Source organism: Vanellus vanellus (assembly GCF_965231255.1).
Source record: "Vanellus vanellus genome assembly, chromosome: 4".
Classification (NCBI taxonomy): Eukaryota; Metazoa; Chordata; class Aves; order Charadriiformes; family Charadriidae; genus Vanellus; species Vanellus vanellus.
In genome coordinates this window covers 42,514,719-42,532,027 of record NC_138909.1, presented here as the reverse complement: position 1 = coordinate 42,532,027, position 17,309 = coordinate 42,514,719, and the positions used below count along the sequence as shown (strand labels likewise).

General features: G+C 35.9%; 1 protein-coding gene across 2 annotated transcripts in view; it reads right to left on the bottom strand.

Moving 5' to 3' along the window:
• Positions 1–17,309, bottom strand: part of PALLD (palladin, cytoskeletal associated protein) — a gene marked incomplete at its 5' end in the record, with an annotated part of 205,036 nt that overhangs the window by 133,948 nt on the left and 53,779 nt on the right. Inside the window, one exon of one of the 2 annotated variants that reach the window (XM_082481981.1) lies at positions 1,692–1,870. In XM_082481981.1, coding sequence (XP_082338107.1) covers positions 1,692–1,870 — 179 coding nt within the window. Of the gene's footprint in view, positions 1–1,684; positions 1,871–17,309 lie in introns of both variants that reach the window. The other variant, XM_082481982.1, reaches the window with a different exon arrangement.

Here is a 17,309-nt window from a genome sequence, read left to right as displayed (position 1 = left end):
TGCTACCCATGACCTCCACAGTTCAGACTATTTATATTAACCTATATATAACATTTATGTACTAGTATTTCTTGCCAGTGGAAGTCTTGATATAATGTATGTGTTTGGCAATACCCTGAACTCGCTTAAAGAAAATAACATGAAAGCATTTATTCCCTTTGTCTTAATTTTTCCTAACAACTGGTACTTCACAAAACCAAAAAATTTATTCCACTATATACTATTCCTCAAAGGATTTGTGCATACATATGCACAGCTGTATTTGTAATACAAATCATAAGCAGTTCATAATCAATATGCATAGTATGGCATAGACTGATTCCGATGAAACAAAACTTGGACTGAGGCACTCAAGTACCCTATTCATTTACAAAGTTTAGACTACAAAAATTAAAGCAACAAGTAGCACAGAAAAGGTAAGAAGAGAGCAGCAATGTCAAGTGAGCAAAGTGGGTCTACATGAAAGTATTTCTTGTGAGCAAAGGATAACCAGGTCTTATGAGTCTGGGCCTGCTGCACAGAAGAAAGTATGAGGCATCAGTGTCGTCAAGACTATTAATGTACAAAGCAATGCTTATGTGACATTCTGGTTTCCTTAAAGATCATAGGGGAGGAGCCTAACGCCTTGTACAGTTCTCTCTCTCTCTCTTTCAAAGTTACATGTTGTAAAACTTCAAGATAGCACTTCCACATAGTAAGACTGCCAGATCTCAAAAAAGGAATTTTTTTAGTCACTGTATCTCTGTACCTACCTGTTTCTTTTTTAGTGTTGCTTCTGTTATTGTAACTTCACATGGTATTATATATTTGTACTACACCTGAGTATTTCTGAAATCATGCTTACTTCTGTTAAGAAAAGTCTTACTAGTCTCGGGGATTTTGCTATTATATCCCAATGTGGGAAAACAAAGTTCTGAGAATAAAAAACACAATGAAAGAAACCCTATAAATGCGCATCTGTCATGATTTAGCTGATTTATAGTGAAAAGTTTATTGCTTTGTTAAACAACAGCTATTTAATCATTTTGGTATGGTATTATTTAGATTTGTTATGAGCATTTCTTATATTAATTTGTTTTATGCTTTCAATTAACCAATTATATTCATTTTAATAAGCCACAAAACATATTACAAAAATGTTTTAAAGATGCATGAATTAAAATAAAAATAAGTATTCAATTAATATAATCATGCCTAAAATACAGTCCTCCACTAACAAAGTAATTTAATAATTTTACTTATGGCCAAGTCATTAACTTTCCTCAGAGAAAATAATACTTGAATTATAATTAATTTTGAAGTCAAGAAATATTTTGATAATTCCTGGCAGTATGATTCTGGACAAAACCAATATGACTGACTTTTAACCTGACTTAAAGTTAATGTACCAAATATTAAGAATTATAATACATTTACCTGTGACTGAACAAGAGTCATGTGAGGCAACCACATTTAATTGCCCTGGGAGGAAGTTCAGAACTGAGACAGAGATTACTGCTACAGTGAAAATCATGATTGTATCATCAGTCAAATCTTTGATTTACAGAGGGTACTACTAAAAAGCTAGCCATATGTCAAAAGCTCTGCTTGTTCCAAAGCAAATGTAATCTTAACATACAGAACCAAGAGCAAACTTCAACTTCGCCATCTTTTCCTGTATGTGTCAAGTTTCTTATTATTTCACCCCTTACCTTCAATGAATATTTCAGCTGACGTACTATCTGAACCAATGGAATTTGAAGCCAGACAAGTATAGCGTCCAGTATCGTCTTCAAAGGCTTCTGCTATAATTAGTGAATGAAGTCCTCCACTTCCAGAACGGATCTGAATATCAGGCGTATTCTGTAGTTCTTTTCCTTCACAGAACCATCTGCAGCCCACACACATTTAGAAATACAAAGAAAAAAGAACATAAAAGATTGGTTCAGACTCATCGCACTCAAGAAGACATTACATTCTGCTGCAAAAATCTAAATTGCTACTGAAATCAGTACATGGTGCTTTGAAGTGTTTAATGGTGTTCACAATGAAATAACTTGCTGGAATAAACTTTGTTTAAAAGGTAGTGAGACATTTCTGAGTGCTAAGAAAATTGTACATACCGACAACGTAAAGCTATTCCCTGCCCTGTTTTGGTACAATTAATGCTTTCTGCATATCTTGTGTACTGGTTTCCTTTGACCACAGCCTAATCATTTCAATTTAACTTGCTACCCCCTTCTTCCTAATACTCACCAGTTCTCCACACCAGATGCTTGATTTTTGTCTATCATGCCTGGTCAACCTAATATAATCCCCAGGTACAAGTTCCAGATTGCTAAATTTAGAATTGGTTTACTCCTGCCTCAGATCAGGAACATAAACTGTTTTTCTAGCCCTGGATTTTTATGTATGTATATAATACATGTTCCACTACCAAAAAGGTATGCTCCAACAAAAGGGCTGGGTTAAGGTACAAGCAGAACAGACGCTTATCTGGGGTAACTTATTACTAGGTAAAAGCACAGCCTATTTTGTTAATGTTGGGTGAATCGAGCGTTTTCCAGTGCAGGCTGCCTGGAGAGCTAGTCCATGTTCTCAGTCTGCATTGCTTCCATAAAGGTATTAGCTCCCGTCTTTTTTCTGTTTGATTCCCTCATATCAGCTGGTCCTATTCTCATAGGCTACTCCCTGATTTATCCCTATCTCTAGCAGCCCAGCAAGTCTGAGAAGTGGGTAATTCTTTTTTTACAGGGGCCGCTATGTATTTTTGCAAGGGATGGTAGATTGGTGAGTCACTAAAGGAAAATTATTAAGGAACAGCCTTCCTTTCATTCTCAAATTTTCAGTATGTCCTGAAAAATTTTGCTAAGTCTTTCTGAGCTCCAGCCCTACAAACTCACCATTAATTTTATCACTCTTCCTGCCCTTCCTCTCATCCCATAATCCTAATCTGTGCTTTTCCATGTTCCCTTTTTGCCCTCCTTTCACTTTTTTCCCCCTGCCACCCCAAAATTTAAATCTTGTTCTGGTGAGCATAAAGACAAATGAGTAATTCTTGACAACAAGCTTCAAAAGTGATCTTTCATTCTCTTCCCTCCAATACATTTTTAGTTTCCTACTGTAGTAAAGTTTCGTTTTTTGTTTTTTGGTTTTTTTTTTAAATATAACCACAGAAATTTATGGAGAGCCAATTACCATTAAAAGATGACAGTATTTTCAAAAAGAATTTTAAAGACTTAAAATCTGCCACCAAAAAAAATTATATTTTCCCTTTAATTTGTGAGAGCATTTTTGCAGTTACATTCCAGGAATACTTCAGAATTAAACTATTTTTCCCTCCCAATCAGATGACTTTCCCCTGCCCCCCCCCCCCCCAAGTAACACAAGGAGTTACAGAAGCCCCTACCTATTTAAGTAAGCATGCAACACCACAGGATGACAGATACCACACAACAACAATCAGTGAGTAGTCTGTAGAAATGAACTGCCTCACATTTATTGCTCTTTTTTCTTATTAGTAAACTATATGTAATTAGCAGAAATAAAAAAATCTGTTACAAAACTTTTTTCTGAAAATATTAGACTGCAAAACTTGACATTTCATGCTTATTTCAGAATGTAGACTTAAGAAACCTAAGAGATCTACACATAAGACAATTCCCCTTAATAGCACCCAGAACTGTGGGTGAGCCCTCTGTGTTTATGAACAATAGATCTTTTATTCCTGAAGACAAAAAAATGTTGATAGTGGCATTAAAACCATATGTAATTGTCTTTTGTAATTAAAAGACTAACAAGTTCCTTTTCGGTCTTCTGTGGTGCCCAGAAAGTGCACACAGAAAGTATCATTTTTGGAAAGAACTAACAAACTTCTCTTTGTTTACTCAGTAGACCCCTTTGGCCTACTTTTACAACTATTGGGCTTGGAGACAAATCTATTCTGTCAGCTCGCCTGCCAAAATTAACATTTCTCTTCCCCCTCTTCCCCTCCTTTCCTCTCTTGTCACAAGTCCTCCCTTCTCCCGGTGTGAGGACCTCTGCTACTATTTCTACTTATTAGACCTTCAGAGTCCTAACCTCTGTGCAGCCTTTTCTAAGTTACATTTTAAACGATATGCACAAGAGAGAGGTTAATTCAATTTCTAGACAATCACAGACAAGAGGCTGTAATACGATGCTCTACTTAACCATTAGTTCTATTTTTCTTCCCTTTCCAGAAACATCCTGCAAAGGAAAACCTCTCCTCCAAGCCTAATTATTTTCTCAGATAGGTGCCGTTTTAGTTTCATGCAAATTGTATACCTTTCTACTGTCTCCCAAATTCCATGCTCACAAAATATTTAAGAAACTGTGATAAGCATATGAACCTAAAATAAAAAATCCATTTATACTTTTTTGTCAGATGATGTTTAATAAGTAAACTGTTTTCTTAGGAGGACAAGTTCTACACTGTCCCTTGTTTCATGCATAGACACCATCAACCTCAAGTAGTGGGAGCTATTCCTCAACACTGGTTGGGACTGAGATTCATTGCATCATACCAGTGACATACCACTAAAAACGAGTCCTGACCTGCTACATCAGATACTGTCTCCCACAGAGAAAAACACATAAGTAAGCAATTCAATATAAAATTACCTCAGCCGTCATTAAGGTGATGTTTGATGAATGGGAAACAGGCCTGGTGTTGGACTGCACTGTTTATTGCGGAAAGAAGAATTCACATTCACAATGGGCAAGAGCAGAGTTATTTGAAATGAAGAATACTCGAATAGACTTAGTTATATTATCTTTCCTTTTCTAATTGTTTTTTTTCTTGTCTATCTACACTGTGATGGGAGGAGAGGATTAATTAATGTGAATTTGTTTTGGAGATTACATCAAAACTAAGTGAAGTAGAAAATACTCAGTTGAAATACTTATCCTGCAATAACTTGGTAATTGCCGGTTCAGTTCAAGAGAGTGTGTGAATTAAAAAAAGGGTCAGATACTAAAACTAAATGAAGTATTTTTTGCACAAACACAGATGGAATTTTAGTTTTCCATTTTTTATATACTATGGGCTATTATATGGCACAAAACTGCGATCTAAGGGCCCCATCAGCCTTACTGACATTACACTTGGAACATTCATGGTAGGAGGATTTCCTGCTCCTAAGGACTGAAAAAGATTCAAAGACAAATCACAGAACGGTAGGGGTTGGAAGGGACCTCTGGAGATCATCTAGTCCAACCCCCCCCGCTAAGGCAGGTTCACCTAGAGATGGTTGCACAGGATTGTGTCCTTTGAAGCATCCTCTCTTTCTACAGAGGCATCACCAAAGCAAGCAACAAATCACTATCAAAGGGAGACTGAGCCAAAGAAACCAGAAGGACTCATGGCTAGACACAGAAAAACAGCCATAAAGCAAGCCTTACAAGAAAATTCCAGCTTTATGCTAACTAGGGCAGCATTAACTCACATCCAGTCTATTCCAGCCTACTGATCCTCTTGGGGATAAGAGGATTACTATCTAGTTGTGAGAAGGCAATAATGCATCTGGAGAGCCAAAAAACCCCAAACCAAGCCAGAACCAAAAGACCCAGAGAGTAACACAGAGGAACAAACACACTGCATATGCTTTGTGAAAAAAAGTATTCCCTGTATAGAGAACATTGGTTTAAAAATACAACTATTTCACATATTCTGGATACTGAAAGTACAAAAATTATCTACTCATTTTCCTAGCCCTTTGCTGTAGGTTCTCAATATTGTATAAAGTGTGCAGATAGAAACAAAACAGAGAGACCAAATTTGGTCCAATTTGAAACAAAATGCAAATTTGTAGAGAACTGTCTTCTTTAAAGAGAACAGAAGCTACTGTAATGATGTCAGATAAAGGCAGGCAAAATAAATACAATAAAAGGAATAGAAATTTTATGTAACTGGAATTAATTTTATTGAAGTTACACTGAATTTCTTTGTTCTTTCCTACTTCCCTCATCCTTCTTTTTCCTCCATTTCTCTTCCTACCTGCAGTTCCACTGTACCGCTCTTTGCCTTGCCTTTTCTCCAACTATATGTAGTTTTCACCTGTATTGTATCTACTGTATATTAAAACGATAGCAATTAAGTATTTAATTCAGACACTAAAACATAATCGCTAGACTGGGAAGGCAATAGTCCAAGGAAGCAAAGCAGAGGTATTTTGGTAGCAGGGGAACAATGGTTAAGATACTTGCTTTTCACACTTCAAAGCCTACTTTGCTTTTCCAGTGGCTACATTATTGTATGATGGCAAAACTAGAACAGCAAACATAAAAGGACAGTCAGACGGCAGGTGAGCAGCAGCAGTTCATGCACACTGACACCAAGTAGTAATTGACACAGTATGTCCTTCTTTTTCACTCTTCTCTTCTTTATGCCCTCACAACCTTCCATGCATGGAAATACGGATGAGCACATGTGTCTGGGATTTTAATGACTGTGAACAAAATATAAACAGAGTTGAACAGTGCACTGACTGAGTAAGCACCAGGGCCTTAAGAAAAACAGTTCAAGGTTCTCTCTAATGCATAATCCTTCTGGAACTTGTGTTTTTTGAGAGTCACTAAGGAACAGAGAGGTTTTCCTTTCTGCACGCTTTTAAAAGCTAATTTAAAATGGCAGCTGAAGTGAAACTTTTAAGATACAGCCGTAGGGAAGAATTATAATAGGGTACTCTGACCACTACAAAAAGTGCAGAGAGATAAGTTGTAAATTAAAAAGTAATTTTATCCTTAGTGGTGTTAAGTATGTCCAGCAAGAAAAGCTAAAATGAAATACTTTGACATTCCTGCACTGGCAGAGTCAGCATTTCCATCACCATACTGTGTGTAACTTCCATGTTGTTTTTTCTCCATTCAAGTTAAGCAGCCTTCCAGACCATAAAACATTACTACTTGAAGAATTTAACTGGATTTTTAAAAGAAATCAACTTCACCATATAAGATTTAGAGTACACTGCAGTATTCAGATTATTCAGATGCTTATGTTCTTTGCTCACTGCTCAATTTTTGTGTAACTCACAATGCGATATTTTTATGCCTTAGATAAAATTCCTTTATTTGTACAGGAAATTCATAAGAGTTATCAATAACAATGACATACTTTAAATATTTATATTTTGTAATCTTAAAAGAAAATTAAGATCTGAATATTGATGCTGGTGCTTTGCCTGAACATTCAGTTAAGTAACTAAAAAAATGGGTCTATATGATAAAAACCACAGAAGCCAATTTTTATTATAAAAAGCATGTTACATTATAAACGGTATATGTTATACACTTATTCAGAATTTAACTGATTCTTCAGGTGTTGCACAGTGTTCTCCCATCTCTCACAAATGTCAGTGAGGACTTCACATCCAGCTGAGTAAATTGCACGATTAGGTATTTGGGGACCAATCCCGCCTACTCAAAGCGTAAAAAAAAAAAGAAAGGCAAAAAAATACCAAAATGGCTGCATTTTCAAGACACTCATCAACATTTGAGCCCACCATTTCCTACAAGTTAATTCTGCTCCCTCTGAAGTCAAGCTTTGCATCCATGCTCTGTGCAAGGATGCAAAGAGGAGGGGGTACAGAAGGTAACAGATGTGACCAGCTGAGCCATGTGCTACAAAGCTTCCAAGATGAGCGAGCAATGGCCTCTGCCGTGGTTTGCAGGCTGCAGTAACTCCAAAGATATTTTTTTTTCCGTTTATTCCTGTCATCAGGAAAATTCCTTCCCTACATTCTTGTGTAGGTTTTCCAAGTCTTTTCCAAGTCTCGCATTACCTGTAGGGCAGGGATTCTGCTCTGGTTTAGCATTTCAGCTGGGGAAATAAACTGACAGTTAGCTTGAGCTTTTGACAGCTCCAGACAAGATATTCCGAGTTACAGCAGAGATCCTGCCTTTAGCTCATACCATTCTCACCACAATGTTCCACAGCCTTACATAGCTGTGTACAGTTAATTGCAAAATAAAACAGTATTGCCAGACTTGATTAAAAACTAATTGTTCTGTCTTACAATCACAGCATTAGCTTAAGAGTTCCTAAAATTTTTTAAGATTGTATCTTGTCTCTGTATTTTTAATTGTTGGCCTCACTTTATAGCTTTTAAGTATAGACGCTTTAAAAAAATATATTTTTGATGGATGCTTTTCATTACCTGAATGATGATACATCTTCATGCAAGAAAACAAAATCAAAGCTTGAAAGAATGAAAATTTAACACAACACTGAGCAAAGATTTATAGTTGTCTAACTTGCCATACACCAAATTTTTCAGAGAACACTTTTTAGATTAAGAGAATTTTAAATCATTTGCTTGACGGTTACTTTTGCTTATTTTGCATTTCTCTGGCAGTGGTATAATGCATGCTACTGATTTAAACTCTGTTACTGCTAAATGATTCTTAGGCACAACAAGAATTTTTGCCACAAAATGCATTTTTCTGAAGTTACTGAACTTACTGAAATTTACTCCTACTACAAATTTACTCCTGAGGCAACTACCTCCTATTTCCTAAGGTCCTCCTGCATTACCTCAGCTTTTTGCGACAAGGTATTTTTAACAGGGCACCCCAGTCAAAACAATTGTGTGCATTATATATATATATATTTTTTTTTTTAAGGAATGGTTACAGCTCTGTTTAGATTCATACTTTTTTTTTTTTTGAGAAAGAGTGTCTTGAAGATGTCGCCTTGTTTTAGGAGCAGTATAAACTAACTTAAAGAAATAGATTTTATTTTTAACATTTATCATAATTTGACTGTGTACTATGGAAAATTATAGAGAACAATGAGTTAATAAAGCAAACCCATTATAATTTACTAAAATTCCATTGTTACAAATTTCATTTCTCCGTGTTAATCCTTTCTTATAAAAGTCTAGAAGATATGCATGATGTGATGAAATATCTGGATGTGAAGAAAAAAATAGTGAGATTTAAAGAACAAAACTGAATTGCATTCCATGCATATAATGAAAAAGGTTAATGCTATTTTATTTCTTTATAGAAACCAGAGACAGTATATCATATAGGAAAGAGGTACCTGCTGTAGGACCTATTTGGATATGTAATCCAAAGCGATTTATTTGTGATTAATAAACATCTCTGTCATAACAGGCTAGGGAGGAGGTTAAGGTAATGTTCACTACTGGCTACTCACTTCTTGGAGGAGTAACTTTTTTAAAAACTGGGTATGTTTACTCTTTTTTTTTTTTTTTTTTAAGAACTCTGTGATTATAAGAAAACATCTCTAAATACTTAATAGAAGAAAAATGACAAGCATCTAGCAACTTTCTTGTTGAACTGGCTTCAAAGCCTCGTAGACATGTTTATGACATATGGCAAAGAAACCAGGGAAGTGACTCTTCTTGACAGTACTGTAGTGTTGGGGCAAATGATATTTCATAAATGCATCCAATGGTATCCATTTGCGATACCACACTTCAGGTAAATCTGTTTCATCATGCAGAATAAAGACATCCGTGCAGCTGTATTTATTCAGTAAGAAGAGCAAGGAGATCATATATTCCTTTAACTGGCCAAAAATGCAGTCAATATTAAAGGAAAAATCTGTATATTTTCTTGTCTAACCAGAATGAACAAATATCTTATGCTTATAAAGCAATTTCTTCCAAAAAGAATATTGCTTATGTTATAGTCAGTCTTCATGTATGAAATAACAGAATGCTGAACTGTATGCTGAATAACTTATTTTCCATTTCTGAAGTCCAAAGTTTAAATACTAGCTCATATCCTACTTTGATTTATCTTTGCCCTTTACCCCAAAAGATTTATCTTTTTTCCTTACCTTTGTCCATCACCAAAACACAAAGTACCTTCCTACTTTTGATCATAACTGCATGTTTTCTGAAGACAAAAGCACTGACCAGGTGTAGGTGTAACCCACAGATTTCATGAACAGTTTCAGTACCTTACACAGAACTTTCTTCTCCGTATTTGGGCATGAGCCAATGCTATAAATGTGTCACTTTCAGAAGCAGCAATTTAACTGACAAATAGATGTGGATAGATAATTCAGTTCATGCTAGATTTGGGTAATCATCAAATCAAGAAACAGAGAAAATACATTGCAATTTAAGGACAAAATATATAGTGCAATCTGCAAACCACCTTTTACAACAAGCATAATAAAAATAACAATGCCTTCTCATTTCATTGAGAAACTTCTTAACTAGTGAATTTGGGCATATATTAATTTACAAATTATGTTCATATATGTAAATAAAAGCCATGAATAAAAATCCAAGGATAATTTATATGCAATTAGAGATACTAGGGTTTCCATACTTTTATCTGTAAGACATTTTTGAGGGCTGTTGGACTCATTACAAAAATGGTACTGGACTGCAGGTTAATTTAATCAGATTCTTTACAGCTGTCATTTTCTTCAGAAAAATCAGAAATCTTATTACAGAACAAGTGATTAACAATTTCCCTACATAATTTCTTCTTCGACAGTTTCTTCACACTTTACTAGTTTCTGGAGCATTATTTTGTACCTGTCATCCTCAAGTCTGTAGGAGGATATTTTATACAATCTTCTGTTTGACTGAGCTTGTGTTCCTGGCACATATATGGTTACTACTGCCACTTACAATTCAGCCATACATCTGAGATATAGCTCCTAAAGCGGCTTTTGAGATGAAGTGCAGTCTGTGCAAAGATAGCTACAGCTTCTTTGCCAGTGCCTAAGAAATAGCTGCTGCCTCACAGGTTAGCCAGACTGGGAAAAGATAAATCGGAATAATCAAAGGGGAAGCCACTTCTCTCCTCAAAAGTCAGAGTAGGCACCTTCTGGCACAACTGGAGAGTTGAAAGAACTCTGCTCCACTACAATTACACTTCTGTATTTCAGTTATGAAAGCAATCACTTAACAACTTGGATGGCTGTGCTTGACAATATATCATTTTTGCAAGCTCTCATTAAGTGCTGAAATTGACATAAATTTCCTTCCAAACAAAGCCAATACTGCCTCACAACAAAATACCTTCAACTTTAGGAGGCTAAACTGTTAAAGGTCAAGATTCAAAAGTCCTTTCCCTTCACTTACAATTGTTTTCCTCAGTTACAACACCCCAAAATTTAATTTTAAAAGCCTGCAAATATCAGGGGGAAGAAAAGAGTGATTGGATTGGAAATAGCAGCAAGCTGCAATAACCCAACAGTTTTTTATATATCTTTTTATATATATAAAGAGAGATATATGTATGTTTTCTCAATATCATTAAACATGAGTTATGGCAAAATAATTGAGTAGGTGCAAATTCCCACTTGTCTTACCCCTCAAATTACACCACTTAGGTTTGGAAAATGGTTGTTTGTTTAATAAATACAGTAGTAAAACCATCTGTAACCTCTCTGAGTTTCAGAGTTAAAAAAAAAACTAAAAAGAAAGAAAAAAGTCACAAACTAAAATCTGTGAATGCTCATGGATTATAATCTGGTCTGCAATTTGCAAAATTATTTAAAATGCATTAAAAAGGAAAAGTCTTTGGCCTTCTGAAATGTTTATGAATGCAATTCTCCATAATGCATTAGTAAAAACAAAACAAAAGCCAAGAAACAGGACAGTAGATAAAGAAAAATAATGTTCATACAGTAGTGTTATGGTACATTCACCTGCATTTCAGAAGACTATGCTAAAATCAGTACGTGCTACTGATTTTAAGCGAGAGAAAGAATGAAGAAAACTACAAGTTCAAATTAAAACAGGCAGAGTACATACAGCTAATGTACATTCATTTCATTCCTTAACAGCCCATGCCACTTTCTCATTTTGTCTTTTCATGTTTCATGTTGCGCTGGAAGCTTTCTTTTTCTTTTGAAATGTCCTATAAATTTCTATCTCCACTGCAGTATAGGCAATACCTTGCCTCCAATGCCAATAAACACGGAAGCTGTTTCCATGTGTCAAAACACAAAGGTGGAAGAGTCTGTAGATGTGAAGAATAAGGAACTGCAGTCATAAAAAAACTTGACAATAGCTGACAGTGCAGTTTTGTCCCTAATATTATTGCAGATGCTTTCATTAATTTTTAAAGTGTAAGTCAGGTTTAAATGATTACCAGATATAAACTTTCGTTTTCCACACTTTTAGAGTTTGATACTCTCGGTGGATTATCACAGACAGAACTGTGAAACACTCTATACAGAATTCAGCACCTGAAACATGCACTTTTTGCATTTAACTAGTTACTACGTAGGAGCCCCTATAGTTCTAGGGCATGAAATGCAAGACAGTGAGCAATAATTTATTTCTTTCTGACAGGTAATTAAATTGACCAGTTTTGTACAACTTCTTTCTTGGGCCTGGAACATCTTACCCTGAAGTCAAAGCGTGGTAGACATTATCTGCACTTCAGATTGTTCCACTAATTCATTTATCAGTAAGTCAAGCAGACCCCTCGTGTTTGTAGTTGTGCCAGCAGAAATTGATTTATTTGCTGTTTTGTTTCATGCAAAGATTCTTATATCTTTCCAAAAATCAGAATATTGAATTTCCAAAGTAGAGATGCTGCTCCTTATTTTTTACCCTGTGGCTAAAAAAACCCTTTGCCACACATGGAAATACATACATGCAAATTTTCTCTCTAAAATGGATTCCAAAGACAATCCAGGAAACTCTGCCTGTTGCATTTTCTATTGAGAGTCCTCAAATATTTGTTTAAAGGAAGTTATAGAAAGATATCCCATATATTTTAAAAAGCAGTCTTGAAATGCAACCAGCCCTGTACTGAGAGTCAGTAGTAGGGGAAGCATATGAGAATGGAGTTACAGTTTAGAGCTTCAGAAGAAGCACACATATGGTATTAGAGGTAACATCTCTGCTTTCATAAGGTTTGTTCTCAGCCTTAGAGTGTGCTGAAAGAGCCAACTAGAGCAGCACACTATGCCTTCCTCATTTTATTCCACCATTCCCTCTCCTAACACATTTTTCCCATTCTGTTATGTTAGGCATACCCTCACATGTATTTTCAGTAAGAACTTTCACCATAATTTTCCAGAGCGTCTACCACATGGCATCTATCTTACTGAATATAAGCATTGGACCACCTGGTAACAAGAGTCTACATAGGATCTAATGGGTCATAACAATAGTTCTCCCTAATCTACTGTGCACCTCAGCAATTGCACAATGAATGTTCTTGTGTCTGAGGTAGCTGAATAAAAATGCTTATTTAAAGAAAAGCTCAATGAATAGGACTTTGAGCACTAAAATAGTAATTGAATGCAAGCTAATTAGATATGTTTTATTATTGAGAAACAGAAGTTAAGCATTTTGTCCATCATCACTTAAGAAAGGTAAGAGCCAGGTCAGAACTCAGCTTCCCCTGCTTTAACTCTTCCATGCGCTGACCAGGTCACTAGAATAAGAGCAGATTTTGACCTTGCATTACCAGATGTACTGTTAGCCTTAAAATTATTATTCAATCTTTTAAAAACCTAGCAGATCAGAATGAAGAGACTAATGGAAGTTATTATACATCACTGTGTGGCAATGAAGTATGAGACTTTCATTCTTAGGGGTCTGTTTGCCTATTGTTACAGAAGGATTTTATGTGGCCACCTTCCATCAACTCTGAGGACAGTTATGCACCTAAGTCTCCAGTGCACACACTAAATAACTGTAACTACGTTCACTTAAATTGCAGATACCATCACTTGGCTTATGCAGATCTAGGCTTACAAGTTACCACTTCTGGTACTTGATAGGAAATGAACATGATCATGGAAGGGAAGAAAAGAAAGAAAATTAAAAGCAGTGAAGACAGTTACAGTTAAAAAAATTAGGTATTTAATAATCATATGTAAAAGGCTGAACATTTTTTAGATCCAAAGAACTGTTGAGGCTTGTAGGATTAACACAATTGCTTTTCTAGCTGAAAAGGAATGCATATTGTCTATAACAGAAATGCCGCTCTCAGCTGTCCATTATAACTGTATACTCCTTTGACCAGAAGCGGATTTTGAACAAGCACGCTCTCATTATTTTGCCTACATGGGGAGGGGAACCGCTTACAGAACTGCCAGGCATAAACGTCCAGTGGAATAACATTTTTTTAACTTTGAGGGAAGGACTGTAAAGAGTTAGGAGTAAAGAAAAAGATGGGAAGTTATAAGGATAAAATTGCATTTATGCAGTTTAAATTCCATACATAAAGTAGACTGCATTTAATATGATTGTGGTGAGTTAGTTAGTGGCAAGTTTGTGGCTGGCAACACACATTTCAGATGAAGCAGTAATACTTCTCAAAACCACAATACTTAAAAAGGGGAAGAAGCTGAGAAGTATTTTAGACCAATCGCTCTAGTTCACAGAAAAAAACCTGACAGCATTCAATCATGAAACCTTAATAATTTACAAATCAACCATAAGTGAAAAAAAAAACCAACCATCCAGGGCGTGTAGTCTAATTTATACTGAAAACACAGAAGTGGCAACTGTGGAACTTGCAGGTTTGCCTTCAGAACTGGCAGACATCTTGCTGGAGTTATGAAAGATAGAAAGTTATTAACTCAACTGTAACAGATATTGCAATCACTGTGCTTTTTACGGGCACAATTAAATGATGCCTACAGAAGACAGTTATCTGTCTATATTATAGCTGAACAAATAAACCCTTTTATTTGCAGCTGCAACATTAGCTAAAACTAGACCAGATTAAATGCAAAATGACACCCTACATATCCAATACAAAACTCTTTCATTCTTATACGGATACTGTTTCTACTTTCATCTCCCTTTTTCTTACTTCCCAGTTACTTCCAAGCCAGAGTCTGTAAATACAACTTTATTGACCAGAAGATAAAATATTTGATTCATGCAGGTCAGGTCAGCAACTTAGTAGCTGACAACAAAGGAAGAAAGCTGTCAGCAGTTTTGTCAGTGCCCTGCATTAAGTATGACAGCAGTCACATTTACTCAAGTGAGGCTCAGCCTGCAGAAATTGGCATCATTCTATAGAGCATCACAGGATGTAGGGAACAGGCACCTCAGCGCTTGACTGAATACAGTTTTCAATACAAGCAGCAGGTCTTGAATGGCTGGGATGCCAATGGAGGAAACTTCCATCACTGAAGCATTCAAGATTAGGATGACCTGTATTCACACACAGTTGCAACAGTTGAATCTGTTTCATGTATTTACAGCTAACAAAAGCAAGCAACCGTATAGTTAGAAGGGATAGTTTGGCCAAAATTGGTGGCATATGGCTTAAAGCTCTACATAATAATTTCTGTTAGTGATCACAATTTTCATCTCATAAGCTTAAAAGAAAGTTCTCATGCAAGTGCCCTTAGGACTATCAGGAAAATAAAAAGTGGGTTTTGTGTGTGGTACCAAACACCGTACATAATTTCAGAAAAAAATTCACATGCCTTCTGTTTTCAGAAAAATCACTAGTAAGCACATATACCCTGGTTCTTGGGGGTTGGTTTGTTGCCTTTTTCAATCAACAATTTACTAATAATTGCTTGTTCCTAAATAAAATCAGAACTTTGTAAATAGAGACTATTGTGCTGTTTTGGGGGTCTTGACAATTTTGAGGTTTGAATGTTTTTTTTTAGTAATTCCTGAAACAGTGTGCAAAAGCAGAAATTCTGATAATTCCAGTTCATTTTTAAATATTCACAAGTTTTATTTATTTTGACCTTTTTCTTTATTTTTCACATTTGCTTGACATCCCAGTAGCCAACAGGAGTTAAATGATCAAGGCCCAGCAATAATTGAGCTAATATGCATTATTTTTAAACAGTTAAACTTTTTGTCAAATTTTGTTCTTAACTTATGGATGCAGTCTTTGCCAAATATGCTGAAGTCTCCTTCATCCATACAGCTAATTTTTGCTATCTTGCATGCATTCTTTAGTTTGTAATTCAGACTCAGCAACATTGACTACTTTCTTCATGTAAGGACAACTGGAAAATTTTGAGAAAACTATTTAAAGATAAATTCAGGAAAGGAAATTATTAAAGCTAGATCTGAGGTCACCTGTATAATCATTGAAATATAGCAGACAATGTAATAATTAACTTTATTTCAGTAATAACTTAATATCCAGAAGAACCAGAGAACTTCAGACACTTTGCAAACCCACATTTGTAACGTTAAATAGTTTCTAAGCTTACTGATCTGGACTGAAACTGGAAGCTTTCTAAAATAATTTCCAACATTAACTAACAAAACCATACATCAGCAGTACTGATTATACCTCTTCTGGTTCATAATGTAATATTATCAAAGACATTTTTCACAGTTGATGGTGGAAAAAAAAAAAAAAAAAGGTTTGAGGTCTATGTAACAGCTGTCATCTTTGCAAGTAACTGTACATTTCTTTGGCATGCTATTTCCTTATATCCTACCTTGAAGGTAAGTACAATAACAGACATAGCAAATAGCTACCTATTAAAAGAGCTAAAATAATATTCAAGACATCTGTGGTGTCCTAGGACAGATTTATAGTGTGCTATGTGAAAGGGTCTAGTTGAAACAGCAGATAAGAGGAAGGAAAATTACCTGTCTTTGGAGCCTCAGTTCTCCTAAGGCAACAAAACTTATGCCACCATTTCCTCCCCATCCTTGTACCCATCATCCCTTTGCAGAAATTATATGCCATAGGCAAAATCTGACTGGCTGGGTTTATGCAAGGCTTAACTACTGCATCACTGTGCATTTCAAAACCCACAAGGACTCTCTTTAGAGGAGGACTACATCCACCACCTAAGTCAGACCTGAGGACTAGGCATCATCACCTTTGCCTAATTAATAACGATTAACTGATGTTATCTGTTCAGCTATCAGTTAAAGCACCTTTACATGCTCTCACAAGCTGCAAGGCACAGCACAGCTCTCACTTAAGACTTTGGTTTCAGCCTTATCAGACAAGCTTATATCCACAGTTGCCAGCCATCAGTATGGTATGACCCAAAAGCACACATGTACCCTTGCCATGTTCTTTGGTCACTACCTGCGTAGCTATGGTCAGTGCCCGCTTGTTCAAACATTCAGCACTTCCAAGATTCTTCCCACCTACCAACACACACTGGCCTAGCCAGCCATGCCTCAGAGCATACCATGTGTGTATTTCACAACTATTATGAAAACTTAAATACGAAACAGTACCAAAAGCAGGCTTTACTGGAAAAATCAAAAATACCATAGGAATCCAACAGGTTGAGGGTCATCGCTGAAGACTGCTTTAAGGTCTACTCCTTTTTGCAATGACTAAAATTTATATATGCTTGCTGTGGCCCATGTAAATCCTGGAATTCCTTGATCCTTATTTCCAGC